The sequence below is a fragment of the Euprymna scolopes genome, chromosome 13 (genome assembly GCF_053919585.1).
Source record: "Euprymna scolopes isolate OS-2025 chromosome 13, ASM5391958v1, whole genome shotgun sequence".
NCBI classification, from domain to species: Eukaryota; Metazoa; Mollusca; class Cephalopoda; order Sepiida; family Sepiolidae; genus Euprymna; species Euprymna scolopes.
Window position 1 is genome coordinate 93,927,436 of NC_136494.1, and position 26,121 is coordinate 93,953,556.

Sequence of the window (26,121 nt, forward strand, 5' to 3'; positions counted from 1 at the left end):
GGGAGGAGTTGGAGTTTAGATTTGTAAGAATGCTAGAAGTCAAAGTAGGATTTTTTAATCCTCAAAGAATTAGAAGGCAGTCTGTGTATTGGAAGATTTTAAGATAAGGAATTAGACAAATATTTTGGAATCGGTCAGAATTTTTGGAATGTTGGTGTTGGATATCTGGACTCTGTATTCTAAGAAATAATTTTGAGAAAAGTGTACACCTGGAAGCAAATGCAAGAAGCTACAAAATAATGATCAAATGTACCAAAAAGTTATTTAAATAAAAATTATGAAACTGACATCCTGTTTAATAGCTAGGCCGTGTGTACTGAGAAATTATTTTGACAAAACGTGCGCCTTGCCAAATGCAAAAACAATAAAATAATTGTTAAATGTATCAAAATATCATTTGAATAAAAATTATGAATCTGTCACAGCCACCTGCAGTGAAGAAACAATAAACTTGATCAATTGTCAAAAAGAAGATAAGTTAAAAGTATGTTTGAAAGGTGATTTTTGGCAAAAGCTGACATGGGTGTATTCAAAGTAAGGTCAGTCCAGTGAAACAACAATGGCCAAATAAAATGGCTTTTGGGGGTTTGGCAAGTGATAATACTGCCCCAAAGCAGCGTTTCAGATGGTCACAAATGGTTATATAATAACAACTGAAAAGGATATTATTGTTGGTTGATGATTTGGGCCCCAGAAGAATCGTGCACTTTCCTCTTAACAACCAACCATTCATAACTGTGACCGACAATAAAGATATATCATATTTTCATATGTCAGTGTGTTATCATACTTTTAAATGCAGTAAAAATACAACATTAGGAATCGGAGTCTGATCTTATACCTTCTGATTCTGTAATCTTCTTTCAATGTTTGGGCTACAAACTCTACAATTCCAATGAATTGACATAGACATACAAGCCATGTAAAGCGTTTGAGAGCACATTGTTCAATGTGTCACATTTTTAGCAGGCTGGCCATGGGTTGTCTGACTAATCTCCTGTAGGTTCTATGGTGACTGTATCGAGTAGGCAGGGGGGGGGGACTTCATTTTATTAATATAGCAGATTAATCTTTTGGGCTATTTAACAGAAAATATATTGTAAAGAAATCACTGGATACAAGTTGTTATTTTATCCCTAGTTAGAGTGAAATTAGGGGTTCTCCTAACAGAATTAATGCCTCATTAAAACATAATAATGGATTTCAACTCCATCAATTGATTCCATAATCCATATTGGTAACTATTTGGCCATGTGCCATCCTTACTAAATAGAGTTGTTTCAATCAAATTAGAAAATGTGCCAAAATTGAGCCAAGTCTTGAAATGATAAAATTAGTTTGGTAGGAAACAGAAGACAGTGGGTGGAATGTCAGATTACTTAAGAGGAATCGATTATCTATCCAAGAGGACTACTCAACAAGTATGTTTGCATTAGACTTAAAGACAACCATAATGTAGTTAGTAGGGAAGTTGACTCGTATCTTGTGTCTACAGATATGATGTTCTAGGAAAGAAACTTTCCTTGTGGAAGTTCCTTTTGGTTTTTAATACTGAGAGTGAGAAGGGGAAGTTCTTTTCTGTAGCTCAATGAGTTTTTACTGTATATTTTTTATGTTTTACCTGAGTGATCAGGGATTGAAGATCAGTCGAGCATCTACCATGAACATAAAAATACAGTAGAGATAGGGTAGTTACACCTTGTCTGTGTGAAAGAGGCTATAGGGATGAGAAGATATCAACCACTAGATTGCAAAACAAGAAACAGCACTCCGAGTTGCACCTCCCCAAATGTGACATCAGTATTGTATCCTAGGACTTATCTGACTCTTGTACAGGTAGTGGATTACATGAGGAGTGATGTACTTATGAGAGTGATAGTGATCCAACCATTTTTCCAGCAAAATTAGCAACAGATTTGATGTAAGTAAATATAGAGTAAAAAAAAAAAAGAATGAAATTGGAAATTTGGAAGCATTTCAGCTATCGAATTGAAAGTCATTTTAGATTGCAATAAAATTGTTAGCCAATTCTCATGTATTAAAAGACCCAAAGTTTTTGGAAGGCCTTTACATCCAATTAAATTATTGACAAAACTGTTGTGCGTATAGAAAGGCATAAAAATCGAGCAAGGATTAATTTATTATAGGCTATTTGAAAATAGTTATGCAAATGAGTTAAAAAAAATATGTGTGTTTGAGTCTTTGTTGCTGCAGTATTTCAAAAAGATGTATTATTGATTTACCTTAGAGTAACCCTTTTTGATGGTATTATAGTTGTGATTAAAAAAAAAAATTAATATTCATACGTTTAGATATATATAGTATTTTAATAATATACAATTAACATGTAAAATATATGAATACATTTTTTTTTTCACAATCCATTCACACATGCATCATGAACAGATAATGTTGCTAAATAGCGTTTGCAGATTATATTAGGAAAATAAGGCATTCAAAAATGTTATCTTAAGCTTTATTACATGAGGACTCATTTCGAGTAAAAATTTAATTTATTTTACCCATATAAACAAGAGAAATGCACATTCAAAATGTGTAAACAATTTAATCATGTAAAAACCTATGAAATTCGATGCACGCAACTTCTGCTTGCACGATGGCGACATCAGTTAATGCGTTACGTTTTTTTTTCACCCTCTTTACCTCCTTCGAACGGGTTCGAGCCTGCCTCCCTCCTACCACTTTTTTAAATCTCACTTTCTTTCCCCCTTTGTGTTACGGGTTCAGCCTACTACCACTTTTTTAAACACTTCTCTCCAAGCTGTTGTTTCTTCCACCCCTCACCGGGTTGCTTTCTATTCCCACCCTTACTACACCACCGCAACACAGCCGGACAACGCCAGGTATCCTCGCTAGTCTATATTCTATATATATAAAAGCCAAACGTCTGTGTGTATGTATGTATGTTTGTTTGTAACGCTAAAACTTTTGAAAAACGGAACCAAACTTGACAAATTTGGTATCATATCGAAGCCCCATCACCCGGATGACAAATATCGAAATTTCACGTCAAACGGACCACTAGAAGTTGGTCAACTGATCAGTTATCTTCGAGGGGGGCCCCCAAAAAACCTGTCATTATCTATATATATAAAAGACAAATGTTTGTTTGTAACGCTAAAACTTGAGATGAAAGATTCCTCTCCCTAAGAATAAAACATATGTTCAATATCTGCTTTTGTTTTTTCATTGTGTATACGGTCCCGAGCAACGCCGGGTAGCCCTGCTAGTATATATATAAAAGTGAAAATGTGTGTGTTTGTGTGTTTCGCAAAAACTTTCGACATAGGTCACGGATTTTCGTCAGACAGGTATCATTCTAAAGCTTGAACCTCCGGCTGACAAATATCGAAAAATTGGGCAAAAACATTCATTCCTTCATCATTAACGGCTCTCTTTTTTACAGGGAGGGATGAAAAAAAAAAAATGGTATCTTCATGACAAGATGGCTTTACGCATGCGTCAATACACACAAAAGACGTTGTACATTGAATTCGTTTTAAATGTTATAAAAACCGACCTACTTTCATCCATGCATCTATAGTGCGATGGGTTAAGTGACAGCGTCGTTATCTAAAGGTTTCAGGTTCAATCCCAGTTATCAGTTATACATTTTTTCTCGATTTTTAAACATTTAATATTGAAACAAGGTTATTTATACCATTTTTTTTCGCTGTTTTTTTTTTAAATTTTTTTTTTTTTCCTTTTTTTGGGTTTTTGTTTATCCGATTGTTTTAAAGGAGTTTTACGTCCGTTCACTGTTTTATTTGTTTTGTTTTTTCCGATTTTTAAAAAAAGTTTAAACAGGGTTATTAATTCGCTTATTCTTTGCCCCCTCCCCTACATACACACCTTCAAACACCAGGACAACGCAATCCTTTTTTTTGGGGGGGTGGGGAGTTGTTTTTCCGATTTTTTTTTTTTTAAAGTTTTACGTTCGTTGGCTGTTTTTTTTGTTTGGGTTTTTCCGATTTTTTAGGAAGTTCTCCCCCCCCACACACACACACCCCTCTAAACATCCGGTCAACGCTGGGTACCCCCGCTAGTCTATATATATATATATAAAAGCGAAAATGTGTATATGTCTATAAAAGGCATTTTTGGCCGTAATTCTCAGTTGGCTCGCTCCTTCTTAAAACTTTTTATATGCTGTCTAAATAATAATATCTACGACTAAGGAACTCTGGTCGCAGCTATCTTTAATTTACCCGACTTTTACAAGCTATTTTCGAGATATTTTTTGATCGCTGCGTAGCAGGGAAAACAGAAACTGGCTTCCAGCGCAAAACTAGGTCAAACATCACGCGACTTAACGTTCTTGCACCTGTTAATTTCACTTTATAAACGTCAACTTAACATACTTATCAATTCATCTATTCCCGTGGTCGAGATGGTTAGGTCGCAGGTTTTTCTTTTCCATTTCCTTTCCACTTTCGCGTCAAAGGTTCGGTGTTCAAGCCTACCTTTCTACTAAAACTTTTTTTTTCTTTTACACCTCCAAATACCCGGCCAATGTTTTTTCTTTTTTTTTTTTTTTTTTAAACAGGGTTGTTTTGATCTACCTTCACCCCCCCCCAACCTCACCCCCAACACACACCTCCAAACACCCGGGCAAGGCCGGGTACCCCCCCGCTAGTCTATAATATAAATCTCACCTGTCTGTTTAAATGGATGTATGTCTGTCTAAAACTTTTGACAGGAGTGATGGATTTTCATGAAATTGGTATCGTTTTGAAGCTCGACCTTTCGGATGACAAATATTGAAGAATTGGCTAAAAATATTCCTTCCTTCACCCTAAACTGGGCAGTTTTGTACAAGGAGGGGTAGCTTTTTTTCTCCGACATTTTAGCAAGTCATCGTCACTCTTGGATTAACTTCAGTTAATTTAAACACCCTTGACTTGTGTGATGGAGACATCGACTAAGGGGTCAGGTGGGGTTTTTTTTCCCCCCTCTTCACGGTATGGGTTCGAGCCTGTCTGTCTATTACCATTTTTTTTCTTTAACACCTCTGCCTACTGTTGTTATGATTCCCCTTCCCACTACTACCACTTTTTTTACATTCCCCCCCCCCCATAGAGACATCGGCTAAGACATTACATTTTTTTCACTTTCTTTTCCTCCTTCGTGTTATGGGTTCGAGCCTTCCTGCCTACTCTTACTTTTTTTTCTCTCTCCACCCAAACTGCCTACTGTTCTTTTGATTTCCCCCCCCCCCGCTACTACCACTTTTTTTTAACACCTCCCCCTGGGGTTCCTTACTTGACGCGGGCAATGCCGGGGACCCCGCTACTACCACTTTTTTTATGCCTCTCTCCACTTAGGCTGCCTACTGTTGTTTTAATTCCCCCTCCCCACCTCTCCACACCCGGGCAACGCCGGGTACCCCCGCTAGTGTAGAATAAATGCATAAAAAAAATTTTAACAATTTTTATTTTAAATGAAAATATTTTGGTCAATGTGGCCTGGTTATCCCACTGAATACTTACCTGCAAAGGATATTTAATCCGAAAGCTGTTCTTAACATGGGTAGGGTGGGGTTAATACCCCTAAAAAGTAATTCTTTGCAAGTCTTCAGTGGGACAATCAGGCCATATTGATTCAATATTTTTTTTATAATTTAGAATGACAAATAATTTAAACAACTTTGAAACAACTTTTTTTTGTTTTTAGTTAAATATTTTTTTTTTTAATTTTAAATGAAAAATAATTTTATTGACATTTCTTTTTTTATGATATCAACAGAAAATGAAATGACGGTAAAGTCCCCAGTCTTTGAAATGGTAAATTATTTTTTTGCCTCATTTTGTTCCGTTACATAACAATACAGTAGAGCAACTAGTTGGTTTTTGATTGCAAAGTCAAGACTGCTTCATGTTTACAGCTTTGAGGGCAGCCATCTTAGATTCTTACACGATTAAATTGTTTACACATTTAAAATGTGCATTTCTCTTGTTTATATGGGTAAAATAAATTAATTTTTTACTCAAAATAACTCATGTAATAAAGTTTAAGATAAGAAACATTTTAAATGCCTTATCTTTCTCATATTCTCCACAAACCCAATTTAGCGACATTATCCATGAACATACTATTTCAAGAAGGGAGACTACTTCATGTTATAATTTTCAGATTTATTATTCATATTAAAACCACACATTGATTACCATAGCATTTGTCTTTAATACAATAAACTTTGGAAAAATCCTATGTAGAACAGTTTCTTTTACATAAAAAATGTTGGTTAAAGCAATTATTTAAAATCTTTTAAAAAAATAAATGAAACAAGTTTTTTTTGGGTTTTTTTTATTAATGTTTATGATATTATGCATCTATTTTATTTTTATTTTGAATGTGTATTTTTCACGATGTTCATTGGCTGCATAAATAAGTTTATAACATTTGTTTTAGAAACTAAATAAGTCATTTTAAAGATATTTTTATTCCAAAAGTTGTGATAAAGTCTTAGCGAAAATCTTTGATTAATTCTTTTTTTATGCAATTTGATTCAAATGCTAGATATAATCTGCTTTTCTTTTTTTTTCTTTTTTTGTTGAAGACTTTTATTGAATTTTTTGTGTCTCTTTGCTGTTTCAATCTGTTTTCTTTGTCGCCTCATATTTTTTTTTTCAAGCTTATGTTTTTTTCTATTTTGTCTGATTTTTTGTTTTGTTTTTCAACGAAAATCAAAGATGCACAAATCCAATCTATTTTCATATGTTCACAGAACAGAAATAGATAACACGCTTAAGTTTCTACCAAATGAACTCTGAAATGCAACTTGATAAATGACATCCTCAAGAAAAAAAATTTTTTTATTTTGAATCCATATTTAATGTCTTTTGAATCTGTGTTTAATAATTCCAACTAGCTGATGACTTCCATTATATTTTTTATGTGATTTTACTAAGCAAAGTTTGAAATCTAAAATCGATCTGTTATTACCAGTCAGTGTGAAGTCTGCGCAGATCACAATGTTCAATGATATGGGGAGTGGGGAATTTTTTCATCAATATGAGATGTGATCCTAAATGGACTCCACTGATGCTATCAGATTAGGCTGTTTGAAGATACTAACTTCCTTCATACACTGATGTTGTTTTTCCTTTCCCTTTGCAAAACTCAATCATGTTCTGCAAAATCAAAAACAAAAACAATTTTTCTCTACAAAACAATCCAGCCAAATACCATGAATAAATATTTTAAAATATAAAGAACTTGAAACATAAAAATTTTTTCAGGATTACTGAATTCGGCATTAGAAAAGGGTTGATATGCCAAAAAACAACGAGATCAAACTCCATGAATACATATTTGATATAGATATAGAGAACTTGAAGCATAGGAACTTTTCCAAAATTACTGGATTTGGCATTAAATAAGCTGAAAAGGGTTGATATGCCATAAAACAACTAAACCAAACTACACTCACTGGACCTTATCCCTCACTCCGCCCAACTTCTATATGTGGAGTTATCCTAAAGATATTCTCTAGCAAAATAATCTGCAAATTACTCTGAGACTGAAGATTACCCTCGTGGCTAAAATCAGGGCAGCGACAAGTGTTGACAGTTTTGCACATTGTATCCAGGTGTGCCTATTTAATGGCAATAAAACAAAGACTGTTAGACATTCATAACTGAAATTTGGTGGACAAGACATAGACTGAACATTATTTATTTTTTTTTTTACACAATGATCACCACTTATCAAGGCCCGGAAGCCACTCAGGGATAAGGGTTATTGCAAGTACATTACGTTAGTGTGGAGATTTGATGAAGTGTTTACTTAAGGGGGCGGTTCATTAGGAATTTGTTAACATTGGACTTGAAGACATCCAAGTTGTAGTCCGGTGGGAAGCAGGCAGACGGAACGGAGTTCCACAGGCGTGCAGTTCTACCAAATATAATTAGATTATATAGAAAGGATTGTAAATTTTATTAACGATTCCATTGTTGGCAATTGTATTAATTTCCTCATCTTGTGTTTAGTTCAACCTATCCAAACAGTTAATTGTTGATAATGAATTTTATATCTTTTTGAGAGAGACCAAATAGCCAACTATGGTTCATTTCTGAGCGTGCTGCTGCCATCACTTGTGGAAATCTCTATTTTAATCTTTATCAATGGAATAGGTGCCCTGAAATCAAAGTCATTTTGAAAACTACTCGCAACTGCTGCAGATGAGTTATTGAAAATGTGCCCAATATGTTAAAGCTAGAATTGCTGAGTAGAGGCATGGCTCATGCAAGTTTCAGAAAAACAAAAAAACAATGCTGAACTTGAACACATATATGGTTTAGAAAAAGTTATTTGCATTTACAACTTAGAATAGAGAGCAAGAGTTGTAGTATTTAATGTCAATATGACATACTATCTCACACACACACACACACCTACAGTGGTTACCTATCTGTCCATTCATACCATTCAGAAGAGTTCATATATCATGTATAGATAAGTCCCCACAACACATGTACTGAACATATATAATACTTCTATTGCAAACATAATCAATAAATGAAGCAGCATTCACTCTAGGCAGGTTGAACCAGCCACCTTCAAAGAAGGAAGTTTCTAAGAAATACTAAATTCACAAGTAGTGCCCGGTCGCATGCATATCCCAGTCAGAGGAGGTGGACAACATAGGTTTTTGCAGTTCTAGCAGGGAGTTGTCTACATCCTACTGCATACAGCATCTGGTATTTCTAAATAGTCATTAATTTGGTACTTACCAGACTCAACATTGTTTAACTGGGGTGATCTAATAAGAACCATAGTGGCAATTATATGATTATGCCATATACATCATTATTAACAGTCCTAAAATGATCTCTGAATCTGGTAAAATTAAACTTGTTCACAAAGAACTGTACAAACTCCACTCTTTGCAACTACGGCCACCAACTTCCAGAATTTACTCATATGATTAGTGATACACATATATAGGTTCAAGATGTTGCCAAACCTATTAGAAAGCGTCAATGCAAAAAAGGCAACTAGCGTTGATAACATTTAAGTCATTGTGATTTAGAAGTTCTATTAAAACTTACTCCAATCTTAATAAAATTGTACAACCATTGTTTAAGAGAGAATCACTTGTCATCTATTTGGAAAACCTTGTTGATTTGCCCAGTATTTAAAATTACTGGTGATTAGTTCTCTGCATTTTAGTACAGACTGATAAGTCTCTAATGCATAATGATTGAACTGTTTGAATCTGTGATAAGTCAAGCAACTGTAAAAAAAAAAAAGAACAATTTTGTGACAAGCAGTATGGATTTTATCCTGCAACAACGATTATTGATGTGCTAACTATAATATTGCTTAGGGTTAGCAAGTATGGGGTGGGGGATTTATTTTACTTTTACCACCTCTAAAACCAACCTTCTCTCCTTTCACCATCAATGCTCTGATTTCTAGTTTGCTCCAGTCGAAATGAACGGCTTTCTCTTTGAAATCCCTTTGATAAGCTCTTAGAACTAGCTTTCACTCCAGATTTAAAATTGGAGTCATATATCCACTTTCTTGCTAAAGTTACTCGGGAAAATGGTTGGATCATTTTATTGCTTGAAAGTGCTATATAAGAGTCAGACACATCTAAAGATGAAATACTGTTGGCACATCTTAGGAGGTGCAATACAGAACACTTTTTCTGCCTTAACAGAGTACAAAATGGATTTTAAAATCTTTTCCTCCCTACATTCTTTCCCTACAGGCTTTCTTACATCTAGGGATCTCTACTGTGTAGGGGTGAGACTTTGCTGCTTATTGGGTTTGTCAGGGAAATTACATTGAGGGCTTGTAGTTCGTCAGACCATCTACCATTAAAATACTCATAAGACAAGCAGAGAAATGCAACATTTTGTCAATGGGACAAGGGCTGAAGCCTAGATGACAATTCAGGACCTATCTGGTTGGTGACTCTCTTTTGAACCCTGTCCAGGAGCGAGAGACTAGTAGCAGATGCACCATCCCAAATATGACAACAATACTACATACATGGGTGAATGGTGGCCTATATATAGAAGGGGTTATATTAATTTTCTTAATCCATGGATTTTCAATAATGGCTCATATCATCAGAGGAAATGAAATGCTAACCGCATTGATGATATGGATTAAGGAAATTAATATAACCCCTTCTATATATTCCTTTTGTCAAACAATAAATTCTTAACTCGAATATATGTGTCTATATTTTGATTTTCAGAATTTAATTTTAACAACTAAATTTATATATTGCTCTATTCTTAAATATTGAGCTTTTCCTTTTTGGCTAGGATATATATATATATATATATATATATATATATATATATATATATATATATGAAATGCATCCTAAAAAAGAAGACAACTGCATTATTAATTCAGCATTTCTTTTTACTTGATGGCATTGGTGAGTACAGAGGTAATGATAACATTATTATTATTATTATTATTATTATCATTATTATTTCTAACAGCAATAATAATGATTAACAACCAGACATATTTAGCTTCGTAGAACACTTGTCTACTAATCTTTGTCTGGACCTTTTTAGACCTTCACCTTTTTATTGATTATTCTTACTAAATAGATTGAATCCCCTCCCAGCTTAGGTTTTCGCAGGTATTATCCAACCACTAAAACAAAAAGAGGATTATCCATATTCCCTCTCATGCAGACAGACAGACACACACGCGCATGCGCGTCACGCTCTTGTTTAAAAGCGATTAGGATAGCAGTTATTGATGCCAAGACTTTTAAATCCTCTCAATTTAATAACTTGATTGGAAGGTAACGGCTTTAAAAATCAGCCACGCTTTTTTTTATTTTTTATTCTAGCATAAAATTATACAGCAATAAACTTGTCAGGTATTTAAAAAATTGGATGGATGCCTTTTCTTAGTTGAAATAGTTATAAAATGAAAGTTGATGAAACTTAGTTGATGAACTTTATTTTCAAAGGCTAATTTAATTTTCTAATGTACGATTCTTTTCACACAAATGCATCTAATATATAAAATAAAGTCAGTCTCTTTCTCGATTTTTCTTCCTACAAAATCAATATTTGATTATATATATTTATTATATATATATATATATATATATATATATATATATATATATATACTAGCAGTGAGACCCAACGTTGCCCGGGATTGAATGATGATCAATGAATGTTTCACATTCCCATATTTTTATTGTCATCAAAATCTGTGAAATTGCTCATTTTTCCATCAAATCAATTGATTGCTTGCTCTAGTTAGGGACTCATCACGATGTACTGGGAGGAAGCTTCACATACCTCTCTACAATGACTTAGTCTGCATATAGTATACATTGCACTGTAGAGAACCTAATGTTGATTTTATAAAATTATTTTTATATATAATGGCTTGAATTAAAGTCTAAAATGCGAAAGTCAAATATCATGGTTCAATTGGGCTCTAAACAGAGACATTCATTTCAAGCGTGATCTGTCATATCAAAGAACCTCTATTGATTTTATATGTTGGGCCTTTCAGCTTGTGTGGTAATAAAACTTCTCAAATGCACTTGTGATGTTAGGTTGTGGGTAGATGTTAGTTTTTGTCAAAATCGTCTGTTCATTCTTTCATTGGATTATTTCAATCATCAATACTTATCAAATACATTCCAATACACAACCTATCTGAGAACACTACCAGGTACATAAAGTACCTTTGTGTGGAATTTCATATAAATCAGCCCTGCCATTTTCGACTCCATAGGGAATTAACTCACACACACACACACACACACACACACACACACACACAATAGTGGAGATATATTCAGATAACATATGTGACTGTATAGAAAGCTCTAAGGAGTAAATTTGATATTTATTTTCAAGATGTCTTCCTTTTGCTTCTCCCTAAAAAATAAATCAAACATTTCTCATTACACTCCCTATTATGTATAATATCCATATTCCAAATTTCATTAATATACTAGCAGGCTGCCCGGCATTGCCCGGTCGTAAAACATGCTTAAAATGATATTTTCATTAATGTAGATTTTGTATTTATTATATTATATTGGACTCAATACATAGTCATGAGTTGAAAAGTTACCAAAAAAAATGACTTGTGTGCCACAACCGAGAATAAAAACTAAAACATTTAGCTTACGATTTACTTTTTTCCTTTTTTTGTTAATGCCTGACCTATGAAGACATGTTTGCTGCAGGACTAAAAATTTAAACATAAACCAATAGCTATTACGTTACGCATGCATATTCGTAATGCCATCGTTTGACCTTAACCTGGCAAATTCCATTTTTTTTTTCTTTTTATTTTTTTTTACACTTTTGCACTGATTTTCCCAGGCTAAAACCCAAATATAAAGTTTCGCATGGGTTCAAATACCCGATATATTAAGTTTTATGTTTGCAGACAAAAAACTGACAGAGGAGTTTGGTAGGCAAAATTTTAAAACAGATATATATACACATACATGGATATATATCGAAAGAGGTTTGTGTTTACTATAACCTTTTTATGCAAATATTACGCAAGTATAAATCATGTAAAATATCTGCATGAATATAATTACATGTAATAATTAATTAAAGATGATCATCCCATGAGAAAACTATAAAAACTATAGGGAATTAATTAAAATGAATGTTTAAAAGAATATGCAAATTAGCTTGATCTTTTACAAATGAATGCAATTCCATGACCCATATATAAGAAAGTTGTATTTTCTTTTTAAATAAATAAAAAAATGATTTATAATATAGATAAAGTGCAGTCAGTCGGGTTTCTCACATTTTTGTCATTGATAGCTTTCTTCCTACAAAATAACTTGATTTTGGTTTGTCTGTCTTTTGGTAGATCATTACAGCATGCTGTTAAGGCAATAAAATGTAATTCAATCCAGTTCCTTCCACAAAATACTTTCACTGGATCAGAATTATTTTCATGTCATATCATCTTGAAAAGGCTGGGTTTGTAACACTTTAATTTGTCAATACAGTTCCTTCCTTTTAATTGGAACAAAAATAATACTTTGGAGAAAAAAACTGTGAGTAAAAACGCTACTTATTAATGTTGGGTAGTTACAACTAGTATAACAATGTTCAATGGCGTACATTTCAAGGTTTCAATTTGTCTCTTCAGAGCCAAATGACTTGCTATGATAAAATAACCCTGTCTATTGAAAATATTCATGCATCACCAAAATTGATGCATCAGTGTATCTTCCATTTTATCTAGTAGAAAGAGAATTCTGTAAAACTTTTTATAAATACAAACAATAGAATAAAATCTTCTGGAAAGTTTTTGCGAGACATACAAACACACACACCCACACACACAAACACACATTTTGCCTTTTATATATATATACTAGCGAGGGATACCCGACGTTGCCCGGGTGTTTGTAGGGGTGTGTGGTGTTAAATAAAAAAGAAGCCGGGGGGGGGGGGTAGGATCGAAGCTGAACCCCTGACGCGAAATTTGAAAATAAAATCGGCCAGCCAGAAGTGAAAGATGTTTGAAAGTCGTCGAGCATTACGACGACGACGATGACGATGTAAGCATTGTTATAAGCGAAGTAAGAAAGGAAAAACAACGTTTTAATTAAGCGGGTGGGGGGGGATAAAACACAAAAAGAATATAACGTAAGGCAAACGAACGATTAAAACAGAAAAATGAACGAACGTTACGTGAAAAATGGCTTAAATAATACAGGGTTCAATATTTAAATTAAAAAAAACGAAAAAAAAACATCTCACACCACGATTGAAACCCAAAACGTTTAGATAATGAATCAAGGCCTTAACTACCTGAGCTAAAGCGACGTCTTTAAAGTTTGTTTGGTTTATCAACTATTTAAAGTAAATCAGGTCACGACGTCATGACGTCATCTGACGCATGCGTTGTTGACCCTCCCCCCTGTGGATTTCGGGGTGAAAAAGATAACGTTTTTCTCGTTTTCTGTCTAGACATCTCTCTCTCTCTCTCTCTCTCTCTGTTTGCGTCTCTCTCACTCTCTCTCTCTCTCTCTCTCTCTCTCTCTCTGTTTGCGTCTCTCTCACTCTCTCTCTCTCTCTCTCTCTCTGTTTGCGTCTCTCACTCACCCATTCTCTCTCACTCTCTCACTTCGTCTTCCTTACTCTAAAGACTGGAAAATGGCGTCTGGCTGTTTTTATTTTTAAAATACACACAAAATACACACACATGCACTATACACAAAAAATGCACACACACGCACTAACACACATTCTGTCTTTTATATATATATAGACTAGCGTGGATGCCCGGCGTTGCCCGAGTGTTTGTCAATGTGAAAGAAAAAAAGTGTTGGGTGTTTGTTAATATTCTGTACTTTCATCTAACAATTTAATAAGCATATTTTAAAACTTGAATTTATTTGGAAAATACTTTTAAAAATAGAATGGTAACGTCTCTACATAAGCAGCACATATATATAATTATGCACATGCTAAGTCTGCCATATGCTGAATTTAGTTGGTATTTTTAGGTATATATATATATATGTATATATATATATGTATATATATATATATATATATATATATATATATAATGACATACATAACTAAATGTTCTGAATGATATCTTTTATTTTGTTTTAAACATTGTTCTAATTATTGTGATTTTTATCGCTTATTGATTATTTAAATCTGACCCTGAATGTGATTTCAGATTTATATTTTAATCGGTTAAAATCCTTGATTTATTTTTAGTTTTTTTATATAAACTAAAATCACATATGGACAACTCAACACTCCACCCACTCTTAATTGAGGGGCGGAAAAAAAGCAAATTTTATAAAATTGTTTTAAACTTAACTGCTTGCAAGTGGCAGAGAAAAGGATTAAAAAAGAATATAATCCCTTCTTGGGTAGACATTTAATGAAATAACTAATTGAGAAATGGCTTAGTGGCTACCACCATAGATTCTGGAACATGGTATGCCGAGTTCAAGTCCTTACATATCTGTAGTGATCATGTATGCACAAAATACATAGGAAAATTACATATGCTAAAAAGATTTTGAGAAAATAAAATTGTTTACACGAACTGAGAACATTATTAACTTGACATTTTAGCCTGTTAAAAACGGGAAAAAGTTATAGCCTGTTGACTTAGTGAGTTCTTTATGCTAAATTGATGGTTAAAAATAGTTTCATTTGTGCTCATTTTTGCATTAAATAATAATCTCTATTAATCCCTAACTGTGCATCAAATGGATACCATAACACTTAGTTTTCTGCACCTTATCATAACAAAAATTCATACAAAATTTCAGCCAGATCAATCCACTAATTTTTGAGAAATGGACAGATAAAAATAAATATAAATTCTTGAAAATGGTTAATAATAGGTCAATTAGGCAAGATAAATATTTCAAACCAATCTAAAACATACTAATGCGGTAAAAACAGGTGTGAAAATAAATGCTTCAGTAATTTTAGTTTATTTATTTGCACATTTTTAAACTTATGAGAAACAACTATCATATTCTTTAATTTTGAATAGGTTATCTCCCTTGTTTTTTTTTATTTATTTAGTTATTTTATGTGCTTTTCTAATGTTTCATATTAGCAGTTGTCTGGGCCAAAATAAATAATTTAAAAAATAATTTGTAGCTAAGTATGTTATTACATTATATACTAGCAGGAACCATGCGCCGGCATTGCTTGGTGGAAAGGTGGTGTTCCAACATGTGCCCCTCCTCACTCAACAGGCCATTGACCCCAAAATGCTGTCTGCTTTGGATTTCTACCTCCATCTCTTCATCATTCTCATTGGACGTGTCGTCAGGTTCTCATACCAGCAGCTGCCGACAGAACACATGCGAGTCACAGAATGGGAGTAAAATACATCGTGGAACAAAGGAAGTAAAAACACAAAGCTAATGTTTCACATATATCTGATGGTTGGATGGATGGTTTGAGTGTGTGTGTCCATAGGCTCACCTCTGCATTCTGTCAAGACTAGGTTCGTCTGTCAATTCTCAGCTCATCTCGATCTGTCTCGCTGTCAGGTTAAACTGCCCATGTGTCGTCAACCGCTCTCAACTATCAACTGACTAGTCGGCATCACGATCTCAAATCTCTCACTCTGGCTACCCAGAAGCTGCCCTTCCCTCTCTTAAAAGCTCATTGATCCCCCCCTCCGTCAAGTGTCGTTGATTCTCTTTGTTATCCGTTCTACAGATTTCTATTGTCATTTTTCAAATCTAAAAGCTCAATTTAAAAATATCTACAAGTTTATTGTTAGTCATTTCCTCTACTTTGTTCATTGTTAGTCATTTTCTATTTGTTCTTTATTCCTCCCCCCCCCATCTCAGTACTTAGTGACCCGAGTCATCTTCATAGCACAAAGTCAGAATAGATTCGTTAAAAGGACCCTAACCTCTCAATAAATTAAGCAATAATTATCGAGTGCATTATCGTAGACCAAGCTGATTTTGTTTTTTTTATGAAGTGGTCAGTAAGATAAGAATTGAGGTCCCCACCAATATAAAACAATGTTAAAAAGCATGTTAATTAATGTATAAAAAATGTGCATCCCTCTATAAAAGGGAAGTAAAGAATAAAAAATGTTTACAAAGAAATAGTTTAAGCTATCCTGAAACCATTGGTTATGAAATTTTTCCATGTAAGAGAAATACTTCTAGACTAAGTTAATTTTGTTTTTATAATTTGGTCAATAAATTAAGAATTGATTTCTCCACCAATAAAAAGAAATGTGAAATTAAGAAGCATGTTAACATATTAAAAAAATGTGCATATGTGCATGACCTCTCCCCAATAAAGGAAAGTAATTAATAAAAACTGTTTATGAAGACTTATTTTAATCAATCCTGAAACACTGGTTTTGGTGTTTCTAGAAATCCTTCCAGATTAAAGTAATTTCATTTTGTTTTATGAAGTGCTTAGTAATGACCTAGAATGGAAACAAAAGAATAAGCGAGGTAAGAACTCTGTTGAAATATAAAAAAAAAAAAAACAATGTTAAAACTTCTTTAAAAAAAAATCGTTGCCCGGGTGTTTGTGTTGGGGGGGGGTAAAAAAAAACAGTTTTGGTAAGTAGTTAGGATTGAACCCGAAGCCTTGAGGCGAAGGTGGAAAAGAAAGTGTGCAAAACACCTGACACATTACCTGCTCGGCCAACAAAGAGCAACTGAAACACATTTGAATTTATTTATTTAAGTATTAAAAGCAGAATTGACACATGCCCGCAATAAAAGTTAAATCTTCTGCTTCTATTTGACCCAACTATGACTGGTTGTTTCCCCAAGATGTTGAGGAGGGGGAAACCAGCTCCCCATTGTCCAGATTGAATAGCAATTGTCTGATATAAGGAGTTTGGCCCCACATTGATTAAAGCTGATTGCTTCTGGACATTCCCCGGTGTTATTGCCGGGAACAATTCTTAGCTTTGAATTAGTTTTGGTTTTATACAAAAAAGCTGAATGAACACAAGATGGGCTGAAATAGCAATAATTTTGTAAAAATTGACGTAAATAAATCTAGACACAACGTGCGTTCGCAAATCGTACATATTATGATCTAGGGGCTATATAAACAGTTCTAAGTGATATTACCCCCCCCCCCCCCGGGACCGTCGTCGAAAAAAGCCTTTTCGAAACATATAAAAAAATGCACGCGTGCATTTGCCTTTATATATATATATATATATATATATATATAGATTATTATTTTTTGGAATCAAAATAGGCCAATTTTTACTCCTAACGCAATGAATTTTCTCTTACTCTTTTTCCTTGGTCATTAATAAAACATTATAGCCATGAATTTTGAAAGTTTATTTTTTTATTATTTTCTATGTTTACTTATTTATTTTTCAGGAATCTTCATTTATTTATGATCCAAAACAAGCAGGAAGCAAAGAAGTCAATACAGATATCTTGTTTCGAGAAGGGACAAATTTAAATGTACGTATAGATTTTTTGCAATATTGGCAAACTTAATAAAAATTAATGATTTTTTTTTTATGCAACTTGCTTCAGCCATTCTTATTTCGTTCTTATGCGATTTATTATTGCTGATAAATAAAAAGTTTTTTTTTTTTACTTCTGCTTATAGATTTTATGTGCAGTTTTATCAAGTGACTAACCTAATTCATACTTATAACAGTGTTTCTTTTATAGAATTATTAATTAATAGGAACAAAGTGTAGTATCTGTTCTGATATTACACTTCACCTTTTCTGTCCTCGGTCAGTGGAAGAGAAATCGTTCGTAACTGTGACAATTTTTATTTTCGTTCCTATCCAGAGTGCCCCTTTTGGGGGAGCTGCATTTTCCCCACATTAAAAACTGACTTTGCATTTAACTCCGCCCTCTTGGGGAGGCAAGTAAATAGGAACACCGTTTTAGACAAAATATTTGAATTAATCTGGGAAATATTTTAAGAGCTAGGAATTTTATTTATCACTTACTGTGGCATCTTTACTGCTCAACAATTTTAATAAAAGAATCATCAACCTTACTCCAGTGAGATATATATTTCAATTTGTCCCAGGTGAGGTATGTATATATCTTGATGTGCTTGGGTGAGATACATGCATATATGTAAGTTTAGTGGAAGATAACCCTAGCAGAGTGCTCGATTAAGACAATTTAAAAAATGATAGCATGATATTATTTATATATGTATTATAGAAGCTCAGAAAAGCATTGGTACCATCAGTTTCAAATCCAAACAGAGGGGACCAATATCTGTTCGCCTATGTCAGACTCTCTTTAGCCTCTTTTTATATTTGTCTCCCCAGAAATGGCGTCTCACTCACTGTATCCTGATACAGTTCAGACACAATATCCGGGGAGATAGATATAAACAGAGACTGAAGAGAGTCCAACATAGACAACCAGATATTTGTCCTCTGTGTTAGGATTTGAAACTGACGGTACCAATATTTTTCTGATCTTCAACAACATACACTCGTGTGTGTGTGTGTGTGTATTACAGCTTATATTAGAATTAATTGTTAAGAACCGAGTTAACAAATTTAGGTCCTCATTTATCATAGCATGATTCTATTTTCATGTGAAGAAAATCTGAATGACCAGATTTCATTACAACACATTTTCATTCTATTTATTCCCCTGTTTCTCTTCACTTAGGAGTTGCTCATTCGCGTGTAATTCCAAATATACTTGTATTCTAGATACTAACAACACTTGGAAGATTCTTGAATTTCCAATTTAAAATAGATGTAGATCAATCTATTTTCGATACAAGCTATAAGTTTGACAGCAAGTCTCCTCCAATTACAAACAGGGAAATTTTCGATTACACTGGAAAGCTTCAAGAAGCAATGATGAAATACAAGTCCTTTCTGTATGGCACCTAAGAATAGATCTTTGAGAAAATTAATAGATTTCTTTCTCTTAATGTAACTTCAAAGTTGAATAAACATAAATTTCGACTTGCTTTAAGTATGTAAAATGTACACATGATTACACGTTTTTTCTTTTTTTTTTTTTTTCAGTAACAATTCATTTCATGGATCATTGTCATGTATAATTTAATGCTTTAATTTGCAAAAGCATTTTCATTGCTCTATAATGCATAAAAGCATCTTCATTGGTCTTTTTTTTTTTTTTTTTTTTTTTTTTCAATTACATTTTCACTCCAAACTAGGCAGATTGTCACTTTGATGTAGGGGGCTACTATAAGGGACCTAAGTTCCAGGGGTACTATGTAGGGAGTTTAGCAGTAAGATGTCTGTTCACATTACACTTGAACTTCTGCATGTCAGTACAGTTGGGGAAGCAGAAAACCGGAAGAGAATTCCAAAGTCCTACAGTTCTGGGGAAGAAGCTATTAGAGTAAAAGGATTTCTTACATCTAGGGATCTCAACTGTGTAGGAATGGGACTTTGCTGCTTGTCGGCTTTATTTTCGTCGAGGGGGTACAAGTGCTTGTAGTTCGTCAGAGCATCCACCATTAAAATACATGTAAAACAGGCAGAGGGATGTAACATTTCGTCGGTGGGACAGGGGCTGAAGTTTAGATGACAATTCAGGACCTATTAGGTTGGCGACTCTCTTTTGGACCCTGTCCAGGAGTGAGAGACTAGTAGCAGATGCACCAGCCCAAACGTGACAGCATTACTCCATACATGGGCGAATTGTGGCTTTGTGGAGGTACAGGATACTTTCAGGCATAAGTAACTTTCTAGCATGATAGAGAGAGCCTACCTTTTTTACAGCAGCCTTAGCAATGATCTCAGTGTATCTATTCCAACTCCTGTATCCTGTGAACGTTAAGCTAAGGAGCTTGAACGAAGTGCTCTCAGGTAAAATATCTCTAGCCATGGCTATTGGTGATTGGTAAGGTTTCATGTAATTATTAAAGGAAACTAGCTTTGTCTTGGCAGTGTTGAATGTTACCATTCATTTATGTCTCCATTCCACTACAGACTGAAGATCTCCCTTTAAGGTTTCGGCCATTACCTTAGATATGTGCTCATTAGTTTTCCTCATATGCCTGCTGTAGAGCATGGTGTTGTCGGCAAATATACCCATCTCAGAGACAATTTTATTAGGTAAATCATTTTTGAATATCAGCAATAATAAAGGTCCAAGGATCGATCCCTGAGGTACACCCGCATGTCTATCAAATTTTTTGGACGTAAACCCATCGAGCACAACCTGGATTCTTCTCTCATTTAAGAAGGATCTAATTATGCTAAGCATTCGTCCAGTAATACCATAGGATTTTATTTTCATGAGAAGACCATCGTGCCATACATTGTCAAAAGCCTTGGATCTATCTAGGGCTACTGCCCTCCCCTCCCCGGCCTTATGCTTAAGTTTGAAATAACATTTTCATTGCTAAATGCACAGATTAAATGATGCCATCTTAATTTAGATACATTCAAAGATCTCTATAAGAAACAATTTATCAGTCACACTTCATTTTTAAATTGCACTTTCATTAGTCTCTCTTAAGTTTTAAATATCAGCATCATAAAAATATCTATTCATGTTAGTTAATTTTTTTTTTTTTTTTTTTTTTTCCAAAGAAACAAGTCACGTACACTCCTCGTTTGATCCTTTGGGATTTGAAAGGAAGCCTTAATTCTCTCCGAAAAGAGGGCACTTTATATGATTTCCGTGCCGAGAGAAAAAGTGAATGGTAAGTTTAATAAAGTTTCTCAAGCAGAGGTCAACAACCTTTTTGCTTCATATCACATTTCTTCACTGTCGCCCATGACTTCATAAATATTTTTTTAGACTAGCTGCAGATTTGCATGGCCTATAGCACAGGTACCAGATGGTAGCCAAACATTGTACTTTCAGAATTTTAGCAACAAATGATTTTACAGCGAGACATCATTGGATTATAGTGACAAATGCTTGTGCAACACGAGTATCACTTTCTGAGCCTCCATGATTATAATCTTGTAAAATGCCAAGGTAAGATTATCAGTAATCACTTTGGGTACAGAATTTACATTAATTTCCTTCTCTAAGATGGGTTGCCACAAACCTGCCCATGGAGCTCTATCTACTCAAAATCAAAGTGATCCTTTTAGGGAGGATTATGTATTAACGAGTTCTAGTCAAGCTAAATAAATGTTTTCAATAAAACGTTTCTTTTCCTTTTCAATTTTTACAATTCAAGCAAAAATCAAGGACAGTATTTTAATCATTAAATTTTTTTTTATTCTTTTGCAGACTGTTATCCTCATCTTTGTAGCTGTTGTTCTTTCACCACATTTCGGCCAACTCATCCTCTGGTTTTCTTCAGGTGATTAACCGCGATGGGATAGGGATGCTGAGTCTTGTAACTGTATCTCCAATAATTACTGCCTTCCATAGTTGTTGTCTCACCACGTTTTGGTCAACTAATCCTTTGAGAAGGATTGAAACTTATCTTCAGACAATGCTCATCTTGAACCGTAGAGACTCAACGCCTCTATCCACTAGCTGAAAGGGCCCATGGCGCAGTGATTAAAGACATTGAGTCTCTACGGTTTCAGGTGAGCATTCAAGAGAAGTTTCAATCCTACCTAAAAACAGGCCAAAAATGTGGTGAGACAACAACAGCAACTATGGAAGGCAGTAATTACTGGGGATACAGTTACAAGACTCAGCATTCGTATCACATCATGAATAATCACCTGAAGAAGGCCAGAGGATGAGTTGGCCAAAACATGGTGAAACAACAACTATGAAGATGAGGATAACAGTTTACAAAAGAATGAATACATAAATTATGAAAAAGTGAAAAATAATAAAATAAATTTTTTTGTAATCAGATAATACTATGACAGGTAATAATAATAATAATAATAATAATAATAATAATAATAATAAATGTTCAGTATTCGTGCTGACCAGATCAAGGAACAAGAAAAGGTATGGAAAGGATGTCTGTTTCATTCCAGACAAACATCATCTATTAATCTCCAGTTTAAAAGCAGCATCTTCATTGATAAATGACACAGGTTAAATGGACATAGTTTGATATCTATTGACTATTTTAAAAAACTGATTACATATAATGATAGAAGATGTATCAAGACACAGGAATGGGTATGTTTAATCTGGCAGAACAGTGGTTCATTAAAATTGTCGGGTCTGCGTTCGCACCTGGTCCACAAAGTATGGAAATAAAAAATTTAAAAATAAAAAAAAAAACGTTTACAAGTGTTTTTGATATAGATGTACATAAAAATACTTTGATAAGTATGTTTTAACTTAAATAGGGATGGTATAATCAAATTGTGGGGTCTGCGTTCGCGCCTGGCCTCCATAGAATGGAAATAGGCACAAACTTTAATAAAGACTTTTCATATTTATCTTCGTAAGTATACTTTGATAATTATGTTTCAGTTTGAAGAAATATGGTATAATAAAATTATGGGGTGTTCGTTCGCGCCTGACCTCCATAGAATGGAAATATGTCACAAAGTTTAACAAGGTTTTTTTAATATAGATCCACAGAATATTGTGATAAGTGTTTCAGTGTGAACATGTATGGTATAATAAATTATGGGGTTTATCTATTTTATTTTTACTTTCATGATATTTTGCTTTGGTTGTGATACCCCCAAATTCGAAGCTATCTCTTTACAACCCTTCCTTTTTATAACCTATCATACTTTCATAAATCAGAGTCCATTTTCTGTAGACTGTTTTTGAACCCAGTCAACGACGGATACTTTTGCTAGTATATATATAAAAGGCAAAATGTGTGTTAGTGTGTGCACTTTTTGTGTATATCTGGCAAAGAGTTCTTTCGGTGGGGCACTCGGGATCATCACTCATTGTTAGAATTTTTTATATACTATCTAAATTATAGTAACTATGATTTACAAAACGAGGTCATGTCTATCTTTTATTTCAATGATTTTTGCACGCTGTTTTGTGATATTTCTTGGTCTACACATGTTCCTTTGGCTTTTCAGTGAAAGTGAATCCATAGCATAAACAAAACTCCCTGGCATTCATGCTAGGGACGTCTACAAAAGCAATGAGGTTTGATCAATGCGGAGGAAACCACTTATATCAGACAATTGCTACTCCCCTTTTTATGGGGAGTTGGTTTCACCCCCACCTCCAACATCTTGGGGAACCACGCAGCTAAAGTTGTGGAAACGAAAACCAAAAAACTGCCTTGCAGCAAATGTAAAGTGCGGGATTTCAGTTGACCTCATTAAATTCACACACCTGTTCCATTAAATTTTTAATCGTTGAATTGAAATGTTTTTCATTCCTTGCCCGTCGTGGCCGAACGGGTAAGATGCCAGCTTTTTTTTTTCCTTTCTTTTCCACTTTCGCCTCAAGACTTTGGGTTCGAGCCCACCTCTCTACCAAAACTTTTTTTTCAACAAATACCGTCCCCTCGTGACGACGACCGGTTCTATGCATGTATCAGATGACGTCATGACATGTATGTCACGTTAGCTCAGTTGGTTGGCGCGTTGGTGGTTCGTTATCTAAACATTTTGGGTTTGAATCGTGGTGTGAGATGTCTTCTTTTTTTTTTTTCGATTTTTTTAAATTTAAATATTGAACCAATGTTATTTAAGCCATTTTTCACGTAACGTTCGTTTTTCTGGGGTTTTTTTTACTTCGTACCCACCAATTTTTTAAATTTTAATATCAAAACAGGCTTATTTAAGCCATTTTTCACATGTTTTTTTTGGGGGGTTTTAACGTTCGTTTTTTTGTTTTCTTTTTTGTTTTTTTGATTTTTACATTTAACATCGTTCATTTGCCTTATGTTAGTTTTTTTTTGTGTTTTTTTTTCGATGTTTTGATTACTCCCCCCCTCCCCCGCTTAAGTTTTAACGTTCGTTTTTTTATGTTTTCTTTTTTTACTTCGCTTATAACAAACAAACCTGATCATTGGCCTCATTTGCTGAATAGCTATTGCTTACGTCGTCGTCGTCGTAATGCTCTACAACTTCTGTGCGGGCACCTGTCAATTTGGTTCTTACTTAAATAAATTCAAACATCTTTCAGAAACTCATTCTTGCTGGCCGAACGGTTCATGTTTTTTTCACATTTTATTTTCAAACTTCGCCTCAGGGCTTCAGGTTCCCCCCCCCCCCTCCGGTTTCTTTTTTATTTAACAGCACACACACCTCCAAACACCCGGGCAACGCCGGGTACCCAGGCTAGTCTATATATATAAAAGGCAAAATGTGTGTTTGTGTGTCTCGCAAAAACTTTTCACATAGGCGACGAATTTTCACCAGATATGTATCATTTTGAAGCTTGAACCTTCAGACGACAAATATCGAAAAATTGGCTAAAACCATTCATTCCTTCACCCTCAACGGGACACTTTTCTACAGGGCGGGGTAGCAAAAAATCATTCCTTCATGACAATCTAGCCAAATGCACATGTGTAAACATGTGCAAAAGACGTTTTCCCTTGAATTAGTTTAAATATAAAAACCGACCTACATTTTTAAGTTTTAATATTGAAACGGTTATTTATGCCATTTTTTTTCATCATGTTCACTGTTTTATTTTGTTTTTCCAATTTTTTAAGAAGTTTTAATATTGTTTGTTTTGCATCATGTTTGTTTGTTTTTGTTTTTTTATATCATGTTCGCTGCTTTCTTTGATTTTGTTTTTCCAATTTTTTAAGAAGTTTTAACATTGTTTTTTTTTTTTGATAAAACTCTTTATTTTCCATTTTGTTTTGATTTACCCTCCTCCTCCACACCTCCAAACACCTTAATATTGAAACGGTTATTTAAGCCATTTTTTCGTTCTTTTTGGTTTTTCTTTTTTCGATTTTTTTAGAAGTTTTAACATTGTTTGTTTTGCATCACATTCGTTTTCTTTTTGTTTTTTGTTTTTTTCAATCATGTTCACTGTTTTTTTTTGGTTTTTTTTCCAACGTTTTTAAGAAATTTTAACATTGTTTTTTTTACCCCATCCCATTCACACACATCTCCAAACACCTGGGCAATGCCGGGCACCCCCCGCTAGTATTAAATAAAACCATTAACTTGTCTATTGTTTTATCATAATTTTAAAGCCACAGACTGCACAAACGTTAAAACTTGCCTCCTGGAGAGTGCTGCTTGGATTTTGACATATATAACTAATCATTATATAGCGGCATTCACCCTAGGTAGGTTAAACCAGCTTCTCTCAAAGGAGAAAGTATCATGATATTCCCATGATTCAATATTGACTTTTCTCTTTTCTGATTTTGAGAAATTGTGTGCTGTCCCAAAATTGAATGTCGAATTTTTGTAATACAATTAGAATATGCAATACAATTTATATAATCAGGCTATATCACAGCTCTTCAGTGTGCATAGAACAATTCACTAAAGTCAAGATTGAAAAATGCCCATCTGATCAACAGTCACACAAGCACTCTTGACCATTCAGCTATTAGACACTTGCTGTGAGTAAACAAAATCTCAGTGTTTATATAAACACTATCAAGTGACTAAGAGTGCTCAATTTGTTTACTCAAAAAGTTTTGCATCCATGCTGATGACAGTTATTTCACTTAACGCAAAGCTCTATTCAAGAAGGAGGGCATATGTAGCCTTCCACGCATATATATATATAGAGAGGAGTTTGTTTTATTTTAGTTC

General features: G+C 34.1%; 1 protein-coding gene across 2 annotated transcripts in view; it reads left to right on the plus strand.

The window, feature by feature from the left end:
• The window catches only part of LOC145292086 (protein misato homolog 1-like), a 66,962-nt gene that overhangs the window by 21,589 nt on the left and 19,252 nt on the right, over positions 1–26,121 (plus strand). Inside the window, exons 2-3 of one of the 2 annotated variants that reach the window (XM_080138161.1) lie at positions 17,882–17,968; positions 21,067–21,179. In XM_080138161.1, the coding sequence (XP_079994287.1) occupies positions 17,882–17,968; positions 21,067–21,179 (200 nt within the window). Of the gene's footprint in view, positions 1–17,881; positions 17,969–21,066; positions 21,180–26,121 lie in introns of those variants that run through there. The other variant, XM_080138162.1, reaches the window with a different exon arrangement.